Raw genomic sequence first — 20,424 nt, forward strand, 5'->3', positions numbered from 1 at the left:
CTTTCTACTTTGAAAAAAAGGGGTTGGATTAGACAATCTTTGAATCCTTTCTGTTTCTAAAATCTGATTCTAGCTACAAATTAGACATTCTATTCCAATAAAATACAGAGGCATAACACAGGCTAGAAACTCCAGAGGCAGAAATCCCATAAATAAAATTTATGATGTAACTGGCATTGAATTCTGCCAAGTGGAGAAATTGAATAGTGTCAATAAATTTAGTCCCTTCACAAACTAGCCTGGATTGATGCACATGGTTGGCCATCTTTGGGACTTTCTATACTTTTTTCAGCAATTCTTTTATTTCTATGTGATTAATTACTATATTTCCTAGAACATCTATTCCACACATCACACATATTTTTTTGCTCTCTTCACATCAAAGGACACTTCCTGACGCCCCCCCCATTGTCAATATCCTTGCTTCTTGCCTTACTGAGACTGTGACTGCTGATATAAAATCTGCCCTCACTCCCTTCCTCTCAAAGTCTCTCTCTCCCCCTTCACTCTCTCCTTGCCCCTCTCCGATTCCAGGATTCTCCCTTCTTCTGAAAAATAAGTGTCTTGGTAATTTTATTCCATTTTCTTATTCCACCTACTCTGCATCCTTTCTCTTGATTCTTCAAGGACCTTTCTCTGAGTCAAAAAGTTGTTTAACTATTTTCTACTATATCAAAGCAAAACTAAAACTAATACTCACTTCTTATTCCTGCCATTACCTTTTAATACAAGATTTCTCAAAATTAATCTACTTTCTTCTGTTTTCTTACCACTCATAATGCCTAAATCTCTTTGCAGTCTGGTGTCTGACCTGTTAGTACAGTAAAACCTCATGGTCAAATCCAATGATTTGATCATCTGTGAACTTCATAACTACTTTAAAATCTACTCATCTTTTCCAAATCTGTTCCTATTCCTGTTGTCTTCACATTCCTTCTCCCCGTGTTCAATCAGTTTTCAAGTCCAGTTATGTTTCCCTGAGTGATACCTCTTGCACTTGTCTTGCCTCTACTACTAAGTAACACTTAAAGGACCAGTTTGGGTCCTTACTATCTCTGAACTCTTAGAATAATTTTCAAAATGGTAAACCATTTCCAAAATCTTTTTATCACTCACTGCTGGCTGGTTTAAGCTCAACAAGAGAAAGAAGTTTCTAGTGATTTTAGCGCTATCTAAAATGGAATACCTTGCTTGAAGTGGCAATTATCACATAATATAAGGTAACTAATATCAAAAATAACAAGAAGACTAGCAGCAAACTCAGTATCATTTCTTTTTTTTTAAAAAACATCTTTATGGGAGTATAATTGCTTTACAATGGTACATTAGTTTCTGCTGTATAACAAATTAAATCAGCTATACGTATACATGTACCCCATATCCCGTCCCTCTTGCATCTCCCTCCCACCCTCCCAATCCCACCCCTCTAGGTGGTCACAAAGCAGGGAGCAGATCTCCCTGTGCTATACGGCTTCTTCCCACTAGCTATCGATTTTACATTTGGCAGTGTATATATGTCCATGCCACTCTCTCACTTCATCCCAGCTTCCCCTTCCCCTTCCCCGTGTCCTCAAGTCCATACGCTACATCTGAATCTTTATTCCTGTCCTGCACCTAGGTTCTTCAGAACCTTTTTTTTTTTTTTTTTTAGATTCCATATGTATGGTTTAGGATACGGTATTTGTTTTTCTCTTTCTGACTTACTTCACTCTGTATGACAGTCTCTAGGTCCATATACCTCACTACAAATAACTCAATTTCATTTCCTTTTATGGCTGAGTAATATTCCATTGTATATATGTGCCACATCTTCTTTATCCATTCATCTGTTGATGGACATTTAGGGTGCTTCCATGTCCTGGCGATTGTAAAGAGACCTGCAGTGAACATTGTGGTACATGTCTCATTTTGAATTATGGTTTTCTCAGGGTATACATCACTCTTTTTGAATTATGGTTTTCTCAGGGTATGTGTCCAGTAGTGGGACTGCTGGGTCGTATGGTAGTTCTATTTTTAGACTTTTGAGGAACCTCCATACTGTTCTCCATAGTGGCTGTATCAATTTACATTCCCACCAACAGTGCAAGAGGGCTCCCTTTTCTCCACACCCTCTCCAGCATTTATTGTTTGTAGACTTTTTGATGATGGCCATTCTGATCAGTGTGAGGTGATACCTCATTGTAGTTTTGATTTGTATTTCTCTAATGACTAGTGATGTTGAGCATCCTTTCATGTGTTTGTTGGCAATCTGTATATCTTCTTTGGAGGAATTTAGGTCTATTTAGGTCCTCTGCCCATTTTTGGATTGGGTTTTTTTTTTTGATATTGAGCTGCATGAGCTGCTTGTATATTTTGGAGATTAAGCCCTTGTCAGTTGTTTCATTTGTAAATATTTTCTCCCATACTGAGGGTTGTCTTTTTGTCTCGTTTATGGTTTCCTTTGCTGTGCAAAAGTTTTTAAGTTTCATTAGGTCCCATTTGTTTATTTTTGTTTTTATTTCCATTTCTCTAGGAGGTGGGTCAAAAAGAATCTTGCTGTGATGTATGTCATAGAGTGTTATGCCTATGTTTTCCTCTAAGAGTTTGAAAGTGTCGGGCCTTCCATTTAGGTCTTTAATCCATTTTGAGTTTATTTTTGTGTATGGTGTTAGGTAGTGTTCTAATTTCATTCTTTTACATGTAGCTGTCCAGTTTTCCCGCACCACTTATTGAAGAGGCTGTCTTTTCTCCATTGTATATTCTTGCCTCCTTTATCAAAGATAAGGTGACTGTATGTGTGTGGGTTTATTTCTGGGCTTTCTATCCTGTTCCATTGAGCTATACTTCTGTTTTTGTGCTAGTTCCATCCTGTCTTGATTACTGTAGCTTTGTAGTATAGTCTGAAGTCTGGGAGCCTGATTCCTCCAGCTCCATTTTTCTTTCTCAAGATTGCTTTGGCTACTCGGGGTCTTTTGTGTTTCCATACAAATTGTGAAATTGTTTGTTCTAGTTCTGTGAAAAATGCCAGTGGTAGTTTGATAGGGATTGCACTGAATCTGTAGATTGCTTTGGGTAGTAGAGTCATTTTCACAATGTTGATTCTTCCAATGCAAGAATCTGGTATATCTCTCCATCTGTTTGTATCATCTTTAATTTCTTTCATCAGTGTCTTATAGTTTCCTGCATACAGGTCTTTTGTCTCCTTAGGTAGGCTTATTCCTAGGTATTTTATTCTTTTTGTTGCAATGGTAAATGGGAGTGTTTCCTTAACTTCTCTTTCAGATTTTTCATCATTAGTGTATAGGAATGCAAGAGATTTCTGTGCATTAATTTTGTATCCTGCTACTCTACCAAATTCATTGATTAGCTCTAGTAGTTTTCTGGTAGCATCTTTAGGATTCTCTATGTATAGTATCATGTCATCTGCAAACAGTGACAGTTTTGCCTCTTCTTTTCTGATTTGGATTCCTTCTGTTTCTTTTTCTTCTCTGATTGCTGTGGCTAAAACTTCCAAAACTATGTTGAATAATAGTGGTGAGAGTAGGCAACCTTGTCTTGCTCCTGCTCTGAGTGGAAATGGTTTCAGATTTTCACCACTGAGAATGATGTTGGCTGTGGGTTTGTCATATATGGCCTTTATTATGTTGAGAGTTCCCTCTAAGCCTACTTTCTGGAGGGCTTTTTATCATAAATGGCTGTTGAATTTTGTTGAAAGCTTTTTCTGCATCTATTGAGATGATCATATGGTTTTAATTGTTCAGTTTGTTACTACGGTTTATCACATTGATTGATTTGCGTATATTGAAGAATCCTTGCATTCCTGGGATAAATCCCACTTGATCATGCTGTATGATCCTTTTAATGTGCTGTTGGATTCTGTTTGCTAGTATTTTGTTGAGGATTTTTGCATCTATGTTCATCAGTGATATTGGCCTGTAGTTTTCTTTCTTTCTGACATCATCGTCTGGTTTTGGTATCAGGTTGATGGTAGTCTTGTATAAAGAGTTTGGACATATTCCTCCCTCTGCTGTATTTTGGGAGAGTTTGAGAAGGATAGGTGTTAGGTCTTCTCTAAATGTTTGATAGAATTCACCTGTGAAGCCATCTGGTCTGGGGCTTTTGTTTGTTGGAAGATTTTAAATCACTGCTTTAATTTCAGTGCTTGTGATTGGTCTGTTTATATTTTCTATTTCTTCCTGGTTCAGTCTTGGAAGGGTGTGCTTTTTTAAGAATTTGTCCATTTCTTCCAGGTTGTCCATTTTATTGGCATATAGTTCCTTGTAGTAATCTCTCATGATCCTTTGTATTTCTGCAGTGTCACTTGGTACTTCTCCTTTTTCATTTCTAATTCTGTTGATTTGAGTCTTCTCCCTTTTTTTCTTGATGAGTCTGGCTAATGGTTTATCAATTTTATCTTCTGAAAGAACCAGCTTTTAGTTTTATTGATCTTTGCTATTGTTTCCTTCATTTCTTTGTCATTTATTTCTGATCTGATCTTTATGATTTCTTTCCTTCTTGTAACTTTGGGGTTATTTTTTTCTTCTTTCTCTGATTGCTTTAGGTGTAGGGTTAGGTTGTTTATCTGAGATGTTTCTTGTTTCTTGAGGTAGGATTGTATTGTTATAAACTTCCCTCTTAGAACTGCTTTTGCTGCATCCCATAGGTTTTGGGTCGCCATGTTTTCATTCTCATTTATTTCTAGGTATCTTTTGCTTTCCTCTTTGATTTCTTCAATGATCTCTTGGTTATTTAATAGTGTATTGTTTAGCCTCCGTGTATTTGTACTTTTTTACAGATTTTTTCCTGTAATTGATATTTAGTCTCATAGCATTGTGGTCAGAAAAGATACTTGATATGATTTCAATTTTCTTATATTTACCAAGGCTTGATTTGTGACCCAAGATATGATCTATCCTGGAGAAGGTTCCATGAGCACTTGAGAAGAAAGTGTATTCTGTGGTTTTTGGATGGAATGTCCTATAAATATCAATTAAGTCCATCTTGTTTAATGTGTCATTTACAGCTTGTGTTTCCTTATTTATTTTCATTTTGGGTGATCTGTCCATTGGTGAAAGTGGGGTGTTAAAGTCCCCTACTATGATTGTGTTACTGTCAATTTCCCCTTTTATGGCTGTTAGCAATTGCCTTATGTATTGAGGTGCTCCTATGTTGGGTGCATACATATTTAAAATCGTTATATCTTCTTCTTGGATTGATCCTTTGATCATTATGTAGTGTCCTTCTTTGTCTCTTGTAGTAGTCTTTATTTTAAAGTCTATTTTGTCTGACATGAGAATTGTTACTCAGCTTTCTTTTGATTTGCATTTGTATGGAATATCTTTTTCCATCCCCTCACTTTCAGTCTTATGTGTCCCTAGGTCTGAAGTGGGTCTCTTGTAGACAGCATATATACAGGTCTTGTTTTTGTATCCATTCAGCCAGTCTATGTCTTTTGGTTGGAGCATTTAATCCGTTTACATTTAAGGTAATTATCGATATGTATGTTCCTATTAGCATTTTCTTAATTGTTTTGGGTTTGTTATTGTTGGTCTTTTCCTTCTCTTGTGTTTCCTCCCTAGAGAAGTTCCTTTAGGGTTTGTTGTAAAGTTGGTTTGGTGGTGCTGAGTTCTCTTAACTTTTGCTTGTCTCTAAAGTTTTTAATTTCTCCATCAAATCTGAATGAGATCCTTGCTGGGTAATCTTGCTTGTAGGTTTTTTCCTTTCATCACTTTAAATATGTTCTGCCACACCCTTCTCCTTGCAGAGTTTCTGCTGAAAGATCAGCTGTTAACCTTACGGCAATTCCCTTGTATGTTAATTGTTGATTTTCCCTTGCTGCTTTCAATATTTTTTCTTTGTATTTAATTTTTGATAGTTTAATATGTGTCTTGGCGTGTTTCTCCTTGGATTTATCCTGTATGGGACTCTCTGTGCTTCCTGGACCTGACTATTTCCTTTCCCATATTAGGGAAGTTTTCAACTATAATCTCTTCAAATATCTTCTTAGTCCCTTTCTCTTTCTCTTTTTCTTCTGGGACCCCTACAATTCGAATGTTGGTGCATTTAATGTTGTCCCAGAGGTCTCTGAGACTGTCCTCATGTCTTTTCATTCTTTTTTCTTTATTCTGCTCTGCAGTAGTTATTTCCACCATTTTATCTTCCAGATCACTTATCCGTTCTTCTGCCTCACTTATTCTGCTACTGATTCCTCCTAGAGAATTTTTAATTTCATTTATTGTGTTGTTCATCATTGTTTTTTTACTCTTTAGTTCTTCTAGGTCCTTGTTAAACGTTTCTTGTATTTTCTGCATTCTATTTCCAAGATTTTGGATCATTTTTACTATCATTACTCTGAATTCTTTTTCAGGTAGACTGCCTATTTCCTCTTCACTTGTTTGGTCTGGGGGGTTTTTACCTTGCTCCTTCATCTGCTGTGTGTTTCTCTGTCTTCTCATTTTGCTTAACTTATTGCACTTGAGGTCTCCTTTTCACAGGCTGCAGGTTCATAGTTCCCATTGTTTTTGGTGTCTGCCCTCAGTCGGTACAGTTGGTTCAGTGGGTTGTGTAGGCTTCCTGGTGGAGGGGACTGGTGCCTGTGTTCTGGTGGATGAGGCTGGATCTTATCTTTCTGGTGGGCAGGACCATGTCTGGTTGTGTGTTTTGCAGTGTCTGTGAACTTATTATGATTTTAGGCAGGCTCTCTGCTAATGGGTGGAGTTGTGTTTCTGTCTTGCTAGTTGTTTGGCATGGGTTGTCCAGCACTGGAGCTTGCTGGTCGTTGAATGGAGCTAGGTCTTAGCGTTGAGATGGAGATCTCTGGGAGAGTTCTCACCGACTGACATTACCTGGGGCCAGGAGGTCACTGGTGGACCAATCTCCTGAACTCGGCTCTCCCACCTCAGAGGCTCAGGCCTGACACTCGGCCAGAGCACCAAGACCCTGTCAGCCACACGGCTCTATAACTCTGTCCAGTGTAGTTTTTGCTTTGATAGTTCTTATCCACATGGAAAATGAATTATGTCCCACAGGATTTGACTGGAGGTGTCACTCGCGTCAAGTCACAGGTCTCAAGTGATGCACTTTGGCAGGAATATCATGCAAATGATGCTGTGTTCTTCCTGCTGCATCCTATTGGGGGTGCACAATTTCAATTTGTTGCATTCCTTGTGATGTTAACTTTGTTTACTTGATTAATTTGATGAAGATGGTCTCTGCCAGATTTCTTAGCACTCAGAATCTATGATCCAGTTGCTAAGTGGGTTCCTTGCTTTGGGATGTTGCAGTCCCTCTCAGTGGATAAACCTGAGATGATGGTGGCTTGGATGAGGGTGGCAGAGGAGGTAAGAAGTGGGGGATTCTGGGGAATTCCCTGATGGTCCTGTGGTTAAGACTCTAAGCTTTCAGTCCCGAGGGTGCAGGTTTGATCCCTGGTCGGGGAACTGGAGGCTCTTGGGAAGAACCTGCTTCTAAACTCATTCAGGTTGTTGGCAGAATCCAGTTTCTTGTGGCTATGGCTCCGAGGTCCTGTTTCCCGGCTGGCTGGGAGCTCGGAGCTGCTCTCTGTTCCTACAGGCTGCCTGGACTTTTTTCGTGTGCCCCCAAACTCATCACGCCTCAGTATCATTTCTTGAGTATTCATTGCATGCCAGTGAACATAGCCACATTTTACATGTGTCATCTCATTTAATTCTGACAACACTATGAGATATTACTGTTATTACTCCCATTTTACAGATGAGAAAATCAAGGCTTAAAGCATTTAAGTAACCTGTCCAAGGTCACTCAGCTAACAGAGCAGAAGTCTGAACTTAGGTCAGTCTGACCAGAATTTATACCCCCAGCAATCATGCTATGTACCATCCCTGGAGATACTCACTGTGACGTCTGTTTGAGAGATGTTTCAGAGGAGGTTCAAGGGCTGAATGGACTAGTTAGATGATTTTTAAAGCTAGTTTTGGACATTCCACTTGCCTATTCATTCATGCATTTGTTGAGAACTACTGTTGTAAAGTGTGATGCTACGTTGTATGTGTGACGGAAGACAAGTAAGACGCTGGGCATAAATTAAAAAATGAGTTCACAGAATAGGGAAAGAGGCAGGTGTACATTTGCATATGACTAAAGAAGGCAGGATGAAAAGCAAAGCATCTGAGGGTGGCTGGGCATGGCACCCTGCAGCCTGAATTTGTAAAAAGGCTACCTTGTAAATCCCACCTCAGTGGTAGATTTAGAGCAGGAAATCCTACCCAGATCCAGGGAAAGCAGAGTAGGCCAGATTTAAACCCCATGTCAGGAGCATGACTCGAAGATTCCTTGAGATAGATTCTTGGAGAGAATCTATGACCTTTTTAGTTTTTTACCAGCCAGTGGGAACCTGGGGGAGATTCTTCAACAGAATCAACAGGTAAATAATAATAAAGTTATTTATTTAAATATAAATAAAGTTGAGCAGTAATGAAGGAAGTTAGATTTATCAGCAGTTGAATAATCAGAGAAAAACTGGAGGGAGGAATCTTACTTTGCTGTAGTCCAGATATGAGATAACAAAGGAGTGAATCATGGAAGGAATAGAATGAAGGGGAAAAAAGGAACAGATCAAAGTTAAATTGATGAGACTAGACTCCTTATGGGATGTGGGTGCCAAGGGAAGTGTAAATAAAAATCAAAGCTCAATTTTCAAGCTTGAGAAGAGGGAAGTTAAAGAAATGGAAAAGGAGGTTTTTTTAGTAGTATAGACAACATTGATTTAGTTTGAGTTTGAGGTGCTGAACGCTGTTACCTGGTCATCCTAATGAAAATATTCCACAGACAACTGAAAATACACTCTTAGATCTTTGGAATTGGGTCAAGGTCAGAGGTTTAGCATTGGAAGTCATTTACATCCTTATACCACTCCTGCTGTTCCTTGTAGAACAGCAACGTCAGAAATTCCTAGGAGGTTTTAGAAATGCACAATCTCAGGCTCCTCCTCAGGACTGTGGAATCAGAACCCACATTTTAACAATATCTCCCACATGATTTGCAAGTACGTCAAAGTTTGAGAATCACTGTTCTCTATATAGAGGTGATAAAGACATGGCTTATAGCTGAGATAAGGAGGATACATAGGTGAGACATCCAAGGATATATCTGTAGTCCACATTTGAGAGACAGGATAACAAGTAAGCAAAATATAAGAGGAAGAGGGTAAGAGGAAAATCGAAGTAAAGATTTCAAAGGAAGAAAGAATTCAAGAATGGGAGGATGGCCAAAATTCCCACAAAGAGGTTTAAAAGGATAAGAACTGAGAAAACTCTACTGGATCTAGCAATTAATTGACCATTGATGATCACCAAGAGAAGTTTCAGTGGAATGGTAAAAAGAGGACCGAAGCCAGCGAAAGGGAATGAAGACTGTGAGTGTGGTAGAGAAGTCAAGAATATGAGAGCACATTAATCTGAGAAGTTTTGGAATTAAGAGAAGAGTCTGAAAAGTAGCCTAGAAGATATAACACAGTCAACAGAAGATGTTGTTTGGGACTAGGGAAATCTTGAGCATGTTTGTAAGCAAGAGGCAGGGCACCAATATCAGTGAAGAGGCAAATGTAAAAGAGCAAAGGCTTATAGAATATGGAAGCGACCAGATGATGAGCATTGGCTGAAGTCAGAAACATGTTCCTTGGTAAGAACCGAAGAGAGTTAAAACTAAATCTGGGATGAAGAAGCAGTGAGCTGACGGCGAATAGCCTAAATTTTCTTCAGTATTGCAGAAACCAGGATGGATTGGGATACGAAAAGAGTCAGGGTCAGTAGCCAGGATGCTATTCCCAGGATGCAGGGTAAGGTAAGGAGTGTCTGGATTGGAATCATTGACATGGAAATGGAGAAGCAGAAGATAAAGATACTGATATGGGTACTTCTCAGAGGCAAAACCAATGTAACTCAGAGCCTCAATACCTATAGGAAATGAAGAATTTAAAAATTCATGAAGTTTCAAATTATGGAGAGTGAAAGAATTATGATACTTCAGAAAGTAATACGGGAACTGATGTTTCAAGAGAAAAGTATGAGTTCAATTTTGTCCTAAGTTTGAAGTAACAGTAAGGAATAAAAGTGAAAATGCTAACATTTTACTGTTTATTCATTCAGTATAAATTTACTGAAGGCCTACTATGTGCCAGATGCTGGCCCGGGGACTGAGGAAACAATGGTGGTTAAGATACCCATGGTCCCTGTCCTCACAGAGCTTAAAATTTACATGGCAAGACAAATGGGTAACAAGGCATTGGGCTCAATCAAGTGAGAATTTCCAGACATCAAAAATATTCACTTCTTAACAACTTGGGATAAAGAAAAAAAGAAAAAGGCAAGAGTCAACCCGGGACCAGCCAAAAAGGAGGGCCCTCATTCTACATTAAGAGCAAGTAAGTACAATGTGAAAGTGTTAGAAAATGTGAAAAGAAAATTCTAAAAGAATCATAAAGCTTTAATAAGTTGGCAAAGGAGTGAGAACTAAGGCAATCTTGAACACTTTAACAAGCTGGAAACATGGGAAGGAAAAAATATGCTATTAATGGTGAAATAAATTGTGGTTTTAACACTTCATCTGGGCCAATTTGGAAAGCTTTCTTTTGACCTTAGATATATTGAGGGCAAACATGTACATTCTTCCTTTCAAAACCCATTAAGAATAAAAACTGTAAATTAGGTACATCTACTCTCCAAAGAATGTGAACTCAGAAAAGGCTCTAAAAACATGGGAGAACCATATGGACCCTATGCAAATAGGAATGGAAACACACAACCAAAGATAAAGTGACTCATTAATGTTTCCAAGCTTAAAACAAATAAAACAGAAAACAGAGGTTTTCTCACTAGAAACTCACTACACGAGAGCTTTGATATATAAAGTCAAAAGTCAAAGTATAATGTAAAGAAACCTTTCCAATAAATTACTTGCATTTGCATAGTAATATGCAAATTACTAAATGATGCTATACAAACCAATGTGAAATGATTTTGTTTTTAAAAAAATCAAAGACTTTACACATAGTGCCAAATATTAGAGTTAAGTGGATTAAAATGACATCAGTTGATGTTCCTGTGGCAAGCCAAGGGCATTCAGATTCCAACGGTTTTGTCAGAATATGCTCCTGAAGGAAAACTTGAGCTGTACTAATCTTCTAATTTTCAAGGAGGAATCATTCCCTATAACTATTATTGCTTACTCTAACCTACTGGATTAATCTAAATTCTGAAAAATACCATCTACATAATCATATGAGGGTGGATTTCTCCAATTCTGCATCTAAGTACACCAATTGAGTTGTTCTGGTGGATTTATTTGGGTGCTTATAATATGTACAGTATTTCCAGAGCTTTTAAATAAGGACTATTATTTTTTCTCAAATGTCAGCTCTTTATTAACTGTTCTAACTAGGGAGAAAGGAGGCATGGGTAAATAAGATTCACAAGTACTCCAAATGCTTCTTTTTGTCATTACCATTTAATTCTTCGCCTTTAGTCATGTCCTAACAATTCCCTATTTCTGTCAAGGATACTTTGATCCTCCCACTCACTCAGTTTTGAAACTTGGCAAGCATCTTGACATGTTATTATTGAATCTTTTAAAAAACTTCATTCTAGGTAGAATTATTTATTTTAAATATTGTGATTTGATGGGCATGACTCCATCTATTTGATGAGAAGAGCAGAGCCAGGGTGTATGGGCAAGGGGATGAGAGGGTGAGGTGTACACGTGGTCTGAGTAGCTTGGGGCCTTCAAGTCAATTGCCTTGGATAAAATTCTAGCTCTATCCGGGCAACTGTTCCTATACCTTCTTCATATTCATTATCTCCTTGTGCTGTCAAACCGTGGCAACCTCTATCAATTAGAATCAATCATCAGATAAGTTGTTTCATGGAGGGGTCAGAACCAAATGACATTGAAGGAAAGTCTTGAGGACAGGGGAGGAAATCGTATCCAAATCCTGCTATAGGAATTTGCAAGTTACTGAACCTCATGGATTTATCAAGCAAGTTGAGTAACCATTAAAATCAGCTACGTTTTGTTATAAGAGTATCAGGTCTCCTTCCTTCCCTTCTTCTACCCTTCCTGCCCATCCCCTCCCCTCCTTTCTTTTTTTTCCTTCTTTCTTTCTTAGTAAGAGATTAAAAATAGGAAAAAGAAAGCAACCCGTAAGTGTTTGTTTTCTCAGCACTGGCACCCTGTGAACCCATTAGAAACTGAAGTTATCACAAGAAAGAAAGTTCTTTCAAGAGTCCATTTCCAAACAAAGTAAGTTATGGGTTTAGTAGTGGTTGAAATAAGGAATAGTTCAGATTCTTTGAAACAGCTCAAAATTACTTTTCAAAAAATTTAGTTTTGGCATATCTTCTACATACTTTTTCCAAGAATTTCTTCCTTCAGAACTATGGACATGTGAAAGAAAATTTAATTTTTTTCTTTCTTAGTTTAGACTTCTTAATCAAAGTCATATGAAAGGTACTTCTGAAACTTACAAACATTTTAAAGCTCTTTCCTTTCTGTCCAATTAAGACAAATAAAAAGAAATAAAGCACTACAAAAAATAAATATATGGCCAAAAAGTACATGAAAAAGTTTTCGATATCTTTAGCACAAGGGAAATACATATTAAAATTTTAATGAGATATGACTACACTAGAATAGCTAAAATGAAAAATGTTGATGACACGAAATGCTGGTGCGGATGTGGAGCAACCAGAACTCCCATGTACTCCTTGTGGGAATTTAAATGGAAAAATTAGGTCAAAAAAAATCAAATATACATCTTCCCTGTGACATAGCAATTCTACTTTTAGGTATTGATCTAAGAGAAATTAAAAGATATATCTACAAGAGTCTTATACAAAAATGTTTATAAAATTTATATTCAAAATAACCAAAAACAAGACACAATTCAGGTGTCCACCATCAAGAAAATGGATCAATAAATTCTGAAATATTCACATAATGGAATACTACTCAGGAATAAAAAAGGAATGAACTATTTATACTTGCAATGTCATGAATGAATCTCAAAAAACATGCTGAATAAATAAGATAGACACAAAAAGAGAACATACTTTATGAGTCTGTTTATATGGAATTCTAAAGTAGGCCAACTCTCTAGTACTTTCTGGAGTAATGACAATGTTTTATGTCTTGATGGGGTGTACAGTACATGGTTACACACCTTTTTTTGTAATTGATTAAATTGTACACCTAAGATCTGCATTTTACTAGGTTTAAATTATTCCTCAATAACAAAGTTTTTTATGTAAAAAATAATGAAAAAAATCTTAAATATTTAAGTCACTTTGAGTATTTAAAATTTAAAAAAAATCTTTTAAAATAAAAACTCCTTGGTTGAAGCTTGAAAATTTTGATTGTCAGATGCTAAGTTTTGAATTTTGAAGCTACTGTAGTAAATATTTATGAAAAGCAAATATCATCTTATACCCAGTTCAGAATCATGGTTCAGTATTTATACAGCGCCCAGCACATAGACAATGCCAACTACATGTGCTGGATGGACGAATGGCAGTAATTTTAAAATAAACTTAGGTTTTTCTTATTTTGTTCTGCCAAAGATGGTAGCTTCACTTCCAGCTGTGCTTTTCCTTGACCTACATTTCTCCATGTGTTCCTCCCTCCAGTTTTCTAAGCCAGTGATCCCTAAGCTTAGGTGGAGTTTCTGATTCAGTAGGTCTGGAGACCTGAGAATTTCCATTTTTGATAATTTCCCAAATGATGTTGATTGAGGCTGATGCTGCTTAGTTTAGGGACCACACTGAGAGAACTACTGTTTTAGCACTTTGTCAACTGACAGATCAAAGATCCATCCTTTTCAAACCAAAGATCAAGCTTTGCAACTTTTAACAGTCTCTACCAAGTGCTTTCAACCTCATCCTCTGATTTTTTTTACACTTATCACTGATAACCCCACTTGCTTTTTGGCTTATTTTCCCTTCTAGTTTTTTCTTCAGAAAGAAAAAATACGTGCATGTGTTTTCTATTGAGATAGACGATAACTCCCTGAAGGGTAGGGGCCCTGACTAATGTATCTTCATTCCCCTCACACCTAGAACAGGCTCTACAGCTAACAGCTGATCTGTAAATACCGATGCTCCTGACATTTACACATTCTTCTAAAGCATGTGCAGATACTACTGAAAGCAAGTGCCAATTTTCAGATGAAAAACAAAATTTTCCATAATGGTGAACTACCTGTCATTGGGACAGTGACTTGGCAATGTCCAGTCGTGGTGAGGGTTGATGAGGAAGCCCCAGGACAGGAAGACTGAGCTTGGTGTCAGAGTGCCAACCACCAGCTGGAGAGGTTTGCGAGATCGTGCTTTACCTGCGGAGGTAACGGACAGGTTAATTCTCGTTAACATTTAGTGTATTTTCTTTTTTTTTCATAATTTTTAAAATATTTATTTATTTGGCCACGCTGGGTCTTAGTTGAGGCGCGCGGGATCTTTAGTTGAGGCATGCGAACTCTTAGTTGTGGCATGTGGGACCTAGTTCCCTGACCAGGGATCGAACTGGGGTCCCCTGGAGTGCAGAGTCTCAGCCACTGGACCACCAGGGAAGTCCTTTATGATTTGGGTAAAATAGACAAAGACAATTTAGCAAGAGATGAAGAATGTGAAAGCATTAAGTTCCTTTTCTTTTTATATAGTGCACAAATATTAATAATGGTTTGCCCATGAATTTAAGCAGGAATCAAATGAAATACCCTTTTGAGATTTACGTGTGTGTGTGTGTGTGTGTGTGTGTGTGTGTATACACATATAAACTATATCCATTCCTAGTTTTTATTTGCTTGTGAGTCAGGGATGAATATGGAGGTCTTGGCTATTACCAACGAAATAAACACACACACATACACATATAGGCATATATATATATATATATATATATATATACTCACTTTTCTTTTACAGACAAAATAAATTATGCTTTTTTCCCCCAGGGACTGTGAATTAGTGTGAAATAACACCTTAGAAAAGAAAGCTTACCATGTAGGTTGCAGGTTATAGTCTGTTTTTAAAAAAAACTATTTGGAAGTGTAAAATCCCTCGTGAGACCATTGCAATAGTCTTTTTTTTTTTTTTTTTTTTTTTACAGTGAGTATCTAAATGGAAAAGGTGCACACATTTTTAATACTGCTGGAAGAGTAGGAATAATACAGGAAGCACAGTTATTCTGACAAGACTAACTGGATTGGGGTAATGCCAAGAGTGATGCTGATAAACCACTCTAGATTCTTTCCAAGTATGTGGTGGGGGGCGCAGACATTTGCTTTTTCAAAAATATTTGAAATTGCAGGAATGGGAGGAGAGTGAAAAAGAGGATGGAAGATTTTCAACCATGGAAACCAACACTGGCTCATAAAAAAAATCAGGGTAAAATCTAATAGGATTAATTAAAAATCCAATGGGGCCTAATAAAACTATGCAGCACTAATGTAAAACATATATGCTTTGTATTTCCATTAATTCCCTTTTTCATTTCATGATACTATGTATATTTGCTATAAAAAGAAATTTTGTTATCTTCATCTACTGTGGTGGGAGCCAAACAGCAAAATGGCCTGTGACCTTTATAAGGTGGGTAGGAGGGTACCCCTTGTATGAGCTTAGCTAAGGTTATCTGAACCAAATACCCTTGAAAATTGTGCCATGCCTGTTGCTTCTGTCAGATTTAAGTTGTATAAGTTGCTTTCTAGCGGAAAAGCCCTCTGAAACAAGAATATACATAACCTAGTGGTGGAAAGTTACTTCACTGTGACATAGAGGAATTTTTAAAAGATATTTTAAATAATTTTCAAAGATGGTTATTGTTTAGTTACTTGCAAACATGCAACTATACTTCTCTGAAAATTTGTCCAGATCCACCTGCAACAGTACATTATCTATGATTCAAAGGGTTCAAGTTTGGCCCCCAAGGAGGGCAGATTAGAATCTAAGATAAGGGTGGGGAGCACGGGTAGTTTGAAAAAGCCCTGAGGTAATTCTGATAAGGCTTTTTCCACCCCTGAGTTGATTTTCACTCACATAACACAACTGTCTCATTTTATAGATGAAAAATAAGGCCCAGAGTAGTTTCAAGGTTGTCCAAGGTCACAACGAGAGCAAGGTTGATTCAAATCCAGGTCTCCTGAATTATAACCTACTTTTCTTTTTACTATATCACTGGCTTAGCTCACAATGTATGAAGATAATGCCACTTAGTGAAATAATTATTTGATAGTCATGTAAACCTTAGGTTCCTTGGGGAAAGAAAAATGTACCTTTTTCCTCTAAGTTTGGATCTTACTTTAAAAATGATTAAATAATTAAAATTTATGTGGCAGATACAAATATAAAATGAATGGAAACTAACCCATGACTCATTACATCACTCTGAAATGCAGATTATAAAAACAAAAATTATATCCGTTGCCTGAAAGGAAAGGTGGGGTATTATATCCTGAGCGGGATGAAACAATTTCCTGTGTTGGTCATCATAGTGAAAAATAATCTCTAAGGCCAGTGTCACAGAAGCCCCCAAATGAAACGAAGTTATAAAATGCTATTAAGGTGTAATCACTCTCTTGACCTTCCTTACTTCTTTTTGTATATTTGTTTTATAATCATATTAATATTAAGAAAAAGTTCAGTGACTATGAAGCCAGAATCCCATAGAACCATACTCATGCTTCCTGAATTTATTGTTAAATATTTTGAAATAGAGTCTTGAAACATTGAGAGTACATTTCTTTTCAAGTGTATGGAAAGCTGCCTGGACAACTACCATTAGTAAGTTGTAAGTACTGATTGAAATTTCCCTTGCACTTTGGGATAATATAAGAGGCCAAGGAAAAGGATCTGTATTTCTCAAAATACTTGACTATTTATCGCTTCTCTAAAAAGAAAAGGAAACCAACAGAAGGAGGGGAGGGGATAGTGGCAACTGATTTCTGGTAACCAGGCATGGCTAATACACCTAGGAGACAGAATACAGAGCTGCAAAGGGCGCCTTTGCTCAGTGTATGTGAATATCTGTACGCTCCCCCAACCCTTCTCATCCCTTTAAGAAAGATCCTTTTTTCTGTGTGGTATCCAGAGTACTGTAAAAGACAAATATGATTAGGAAATAATTATTTTGAGAACAGTTCACGTTAGAACATGAAAAAGAAGAGCACTATGATCAACTTTATCTAGAGTAGGAAGATGTGACATCAGATGTTAAAAGCATATTTATAGTTCTATCAGTCCTTCGTAATTGCAATGGCTTCCTTATTTGATCTGAGAAGAAATTTTAGCAGTGAAATTGGGACAACATAGGATTTTTTTTTTTTTTTGGCTGCGTTGGGTCTTCGTTGCTGCACGCGGGCTTTCTCTAGTTGTGGCGAGCAGGGACTACTCTTTGCTGTGGTATGCAGTGTTCTCATTGTGGTGGCTTCTCTTGTTGCGGAGCATGGGCTCTAGGCACATGGGCTTCAGTAGTTGCAGCACGTGGGCTCAGTAGTTGTGGCCCATGGGCTCTAGGTCGCGTGGGCTCAGTAGTTGTGGCGCACGGGCTTAGTTGCTCCGCAGCATGTGGGATCTTCCCGGACCAGGGATCAAACCCATGTCCCCTGCATTGGCAGGTGGATTCTTAACCACTGCCCCATCAGGGAAGTCCCGGGACAACATAGGATTTTAATCTTCCTTAGTCATGCAGAAATGTTTCTACTTTTTTATACATATGGTATCTACTTTCCTGTTTTAAGTCTCCCTACCCTGGGAAGATGGGTGTTGCACTGCTGTTTTATGAACGAAGTCCTATTTTCTATGTTTGACTAAATACAAGAGATTTAGAAGGAAGAGGCGTAAATAAAATCCAAGTTCCAGCCCATTTAACACACACGTAAATGAGTTATGCTTTTGAAATGTCAACAGTTTCCTTCAGCAAAGGTTAGACATCAAATTTTGCCCTAAAAAATCTGAAAGGCACAAGAGTGGGCTTTAGTTCACACATTGCAAAATAGAGACAGGCCAACAGGAGTTATCTAAATGAGCACTTGCTCTGGGTCAGGCCTGTCCTACGTGTTGCGTATTTGTGGACTCATTAATCCTCATGCAGACCCTACCATACGGCAGAATGGAGGCACAGAGAGGTTCAATAATTTGTCTCAATTCCTGCAGTTTGTATGTGGTGAGGCTGGAAAGGACCCCAAGAGCCTCTCCCACCAGGCTATGCTACTCCCCAAGCAGGGTTGTGTTGACGGGGGTCTGCTGGGCATTGTACATCTTCTAACCTACATTCCTGAGACATCCCCAAGCCGCGTGGTCTTTGTGGGTAGAAAAGAGATGAAAAGGCATGGTTTAAAGTTAATTTAAAAAAAAAAAAAAATCAACAAAAATACCTGAGCATGACTTCTTTTGACTGGGAGGAGGAGCGGGCCGCACGACTATCAGATATTTAGGCTCAGCATCTGGAAACAGTAACATTATTTATCAGTAAGATTCTTTGAGAACAAACAGAGTTCACGACAGCAAACCCATTCCTGACTCAGTGTTCCCAGCTTTAGTCAGCTTTAGTCATCGTAACCACAGCACCAGTGGTTGAGAGGGCCCAGGAATTCAGAAAGTTCAAATTTCTTGGGATAGTTCAGGCCATTAAGTTTTTAAAATGAAAATTAAATCCAGATTTTCAAAACCCCATGGACAGGAGTCAGGGAGAGGTCTTAAAAGAATCATACTAGACACAGATTTCATGCCACATTTTCATCAGTCCTCTTCTCTGCAAAGAGATTGTTTTAAAAATCAGATCATATTTCTTTTGTTATCCTACTCCTCACAGAGGGTCAGTCTGGTGCTTCAAAGTCAGAGAAGGAAAATCATACTTGCACAGGACACAAGAGTCTCACCTGTTGAACGATCTGAAATTGCTCACTTTCTTGGTATTCTGAATATTCATAACATCCTACCTATTTTTTTATCCTGTTTCCATAATTTCAGTCTGTTATCACATCCAATCATTTTCATGAACAATTTTTAAACAAAATCACAATTGAAGTTGGTATAATTTTCACCTAAAATATACCAATGGAAAATAAAGAATCTCTTTTAAAAAGATTTAGGTTTTATGAGGGAAATCTGTGGGCTGGTATCTTGACAATTTTAAGGTACACAGGTGTCTGTATTCATCAAAACTTATTGAATAGTAATGACAAGGTCCTACTGTATAGTACAAGGAACTATATTCAATATCCTGTGATAAACATAATGGAAAAGAATATGAACAAGAATATGTGTATGTATAACTGAGTCACTTTGCTGTACAGCAGAAATTAAACACAACATTGTAAATCAAGTACACTTCAATAAATTTTAGAAACCTAAAATAATAAAAATTAAAATGTGTGGACAGTAAAAAAAATAAATAAAAATTAAAATATTTAGGTTTTAAATAAAATGATATTTAGACAATATATGCTAACTCAATCAGGGGCTGATAATTTATCAAAGTTTTTAAAATTAATGTTCTCAAGAGGAATGGTTGGTCTATACACAGTGTATAAATAAGCCAAATGCACTCTGGGCATATAAAATAGCATTTTATAAGCAGCTCTATTGGATTAATCAATTGATTAATGGGTATTATCTACAATATTTCTTCAGTAACTCTGGATCCTAGAACTCATTCTACACCACACTTCATCTGGATGCTGTAGTCAATCGCAGTTCACTCCTACTTGCTCAGACGGAGCTCACGTCTTTGTTTTCTTTCAAATATCTCCCCTTCATGTGTTTGAAGCCCAAGGCTTTATGGGGCTGACCTCATTCTCAGCCAGAGACAACATGGCCTTCAACCATGTTTAATGACTCAAGCCTTTGTCTTTTTCCTGGACACCTCACATGGCCCTATTTGCTATAACCTGCTGCAGTAATTACCACTGCAAAAGATAAACCAGGTAACCTCTTGAATTGACCTCAGAGCTTTGCTCATTGATCGCATTGGTGCCTAATGACCACAATACAGATAAAGGAGCGTTCGCTGTGTTTCAGTCTCATGTGTTTAAAAGCATATCTTGCTTAGTGGAGCTTATATAAGGAAAAGCTCAACTTAAATCAAGTTTTCTAGTAACAATATAATAACCATTTCCTGATTTTATTTGGGATATAGAGCAATATAGGTATTAAGAAACTACTGTGTATTGAGTACTTCCTATGTGCTGGATACATTATATTCATAATTTAATTACTCCTCATGGCAATCCTACCCGACAAGAACTATTCTCATCCCAATTTGTAGATGAGGTCACTGAGGCAGGGTCAGCCTCATGGGCAACATGTACAGTTACATGGGCCCCATGTTCAGAAGGGCCTCACACTTGGTTTAATATCCTGCTGCCACTATCATGAAATTCTTAATACTTTTATCTTTGAATTCATGTTTTATAAGGGC

At 37.6% G+C, this 20,424-nt stretch overlaps 1 protein-coding gene across 37 annotated transcripts in view; it reads right to left on the minus strand.

Moving 5' to 3' along the window:
• ABI3BP (ABI family member 3 binding protein) overlaps positions 1 to 20,424 on the minus strand; it is a 272,400-nt gene that overhangs the window by 163,961 nt on the left and 88,015 nt on the right. For all 37 annotated transcript variants that reach the window (XR_014244699.1, XR_014244700.1, XR_014244701.1 and 34 more), the window contains exons 3-4: positions 18,380 to 18,448; positions 14,209 to 14,341 (exon numbers count right to left, since the gene is read on the minus strand). Coding sequence is in view for 34 of the 37 variants with exons in the window: in XM_082392047.1 (XP_082248173.1) it covers positions 14,209 to 14,341; positions 18,380 to 18,448 (202 nt within the window). In the remaining 3 variants the exon portion in view is untranslated. The remainder of the gene's footprint in view (positions 1 to 14,208; positions 14,342 to 18,379; positions 18,449 to 20,424) is intronic.

This window comes from Balaenoptera borealis (assembly GCF_965194805.1).
Source record: "Balaenoptera borealis genome assembly, chromosome: 5".
NCBI lineage: Eukaryota > Metazoa > Chordata > Mammalia > Artiodactyla > Balaenopteridae > Balaenoptera > Balaenoptera borealis.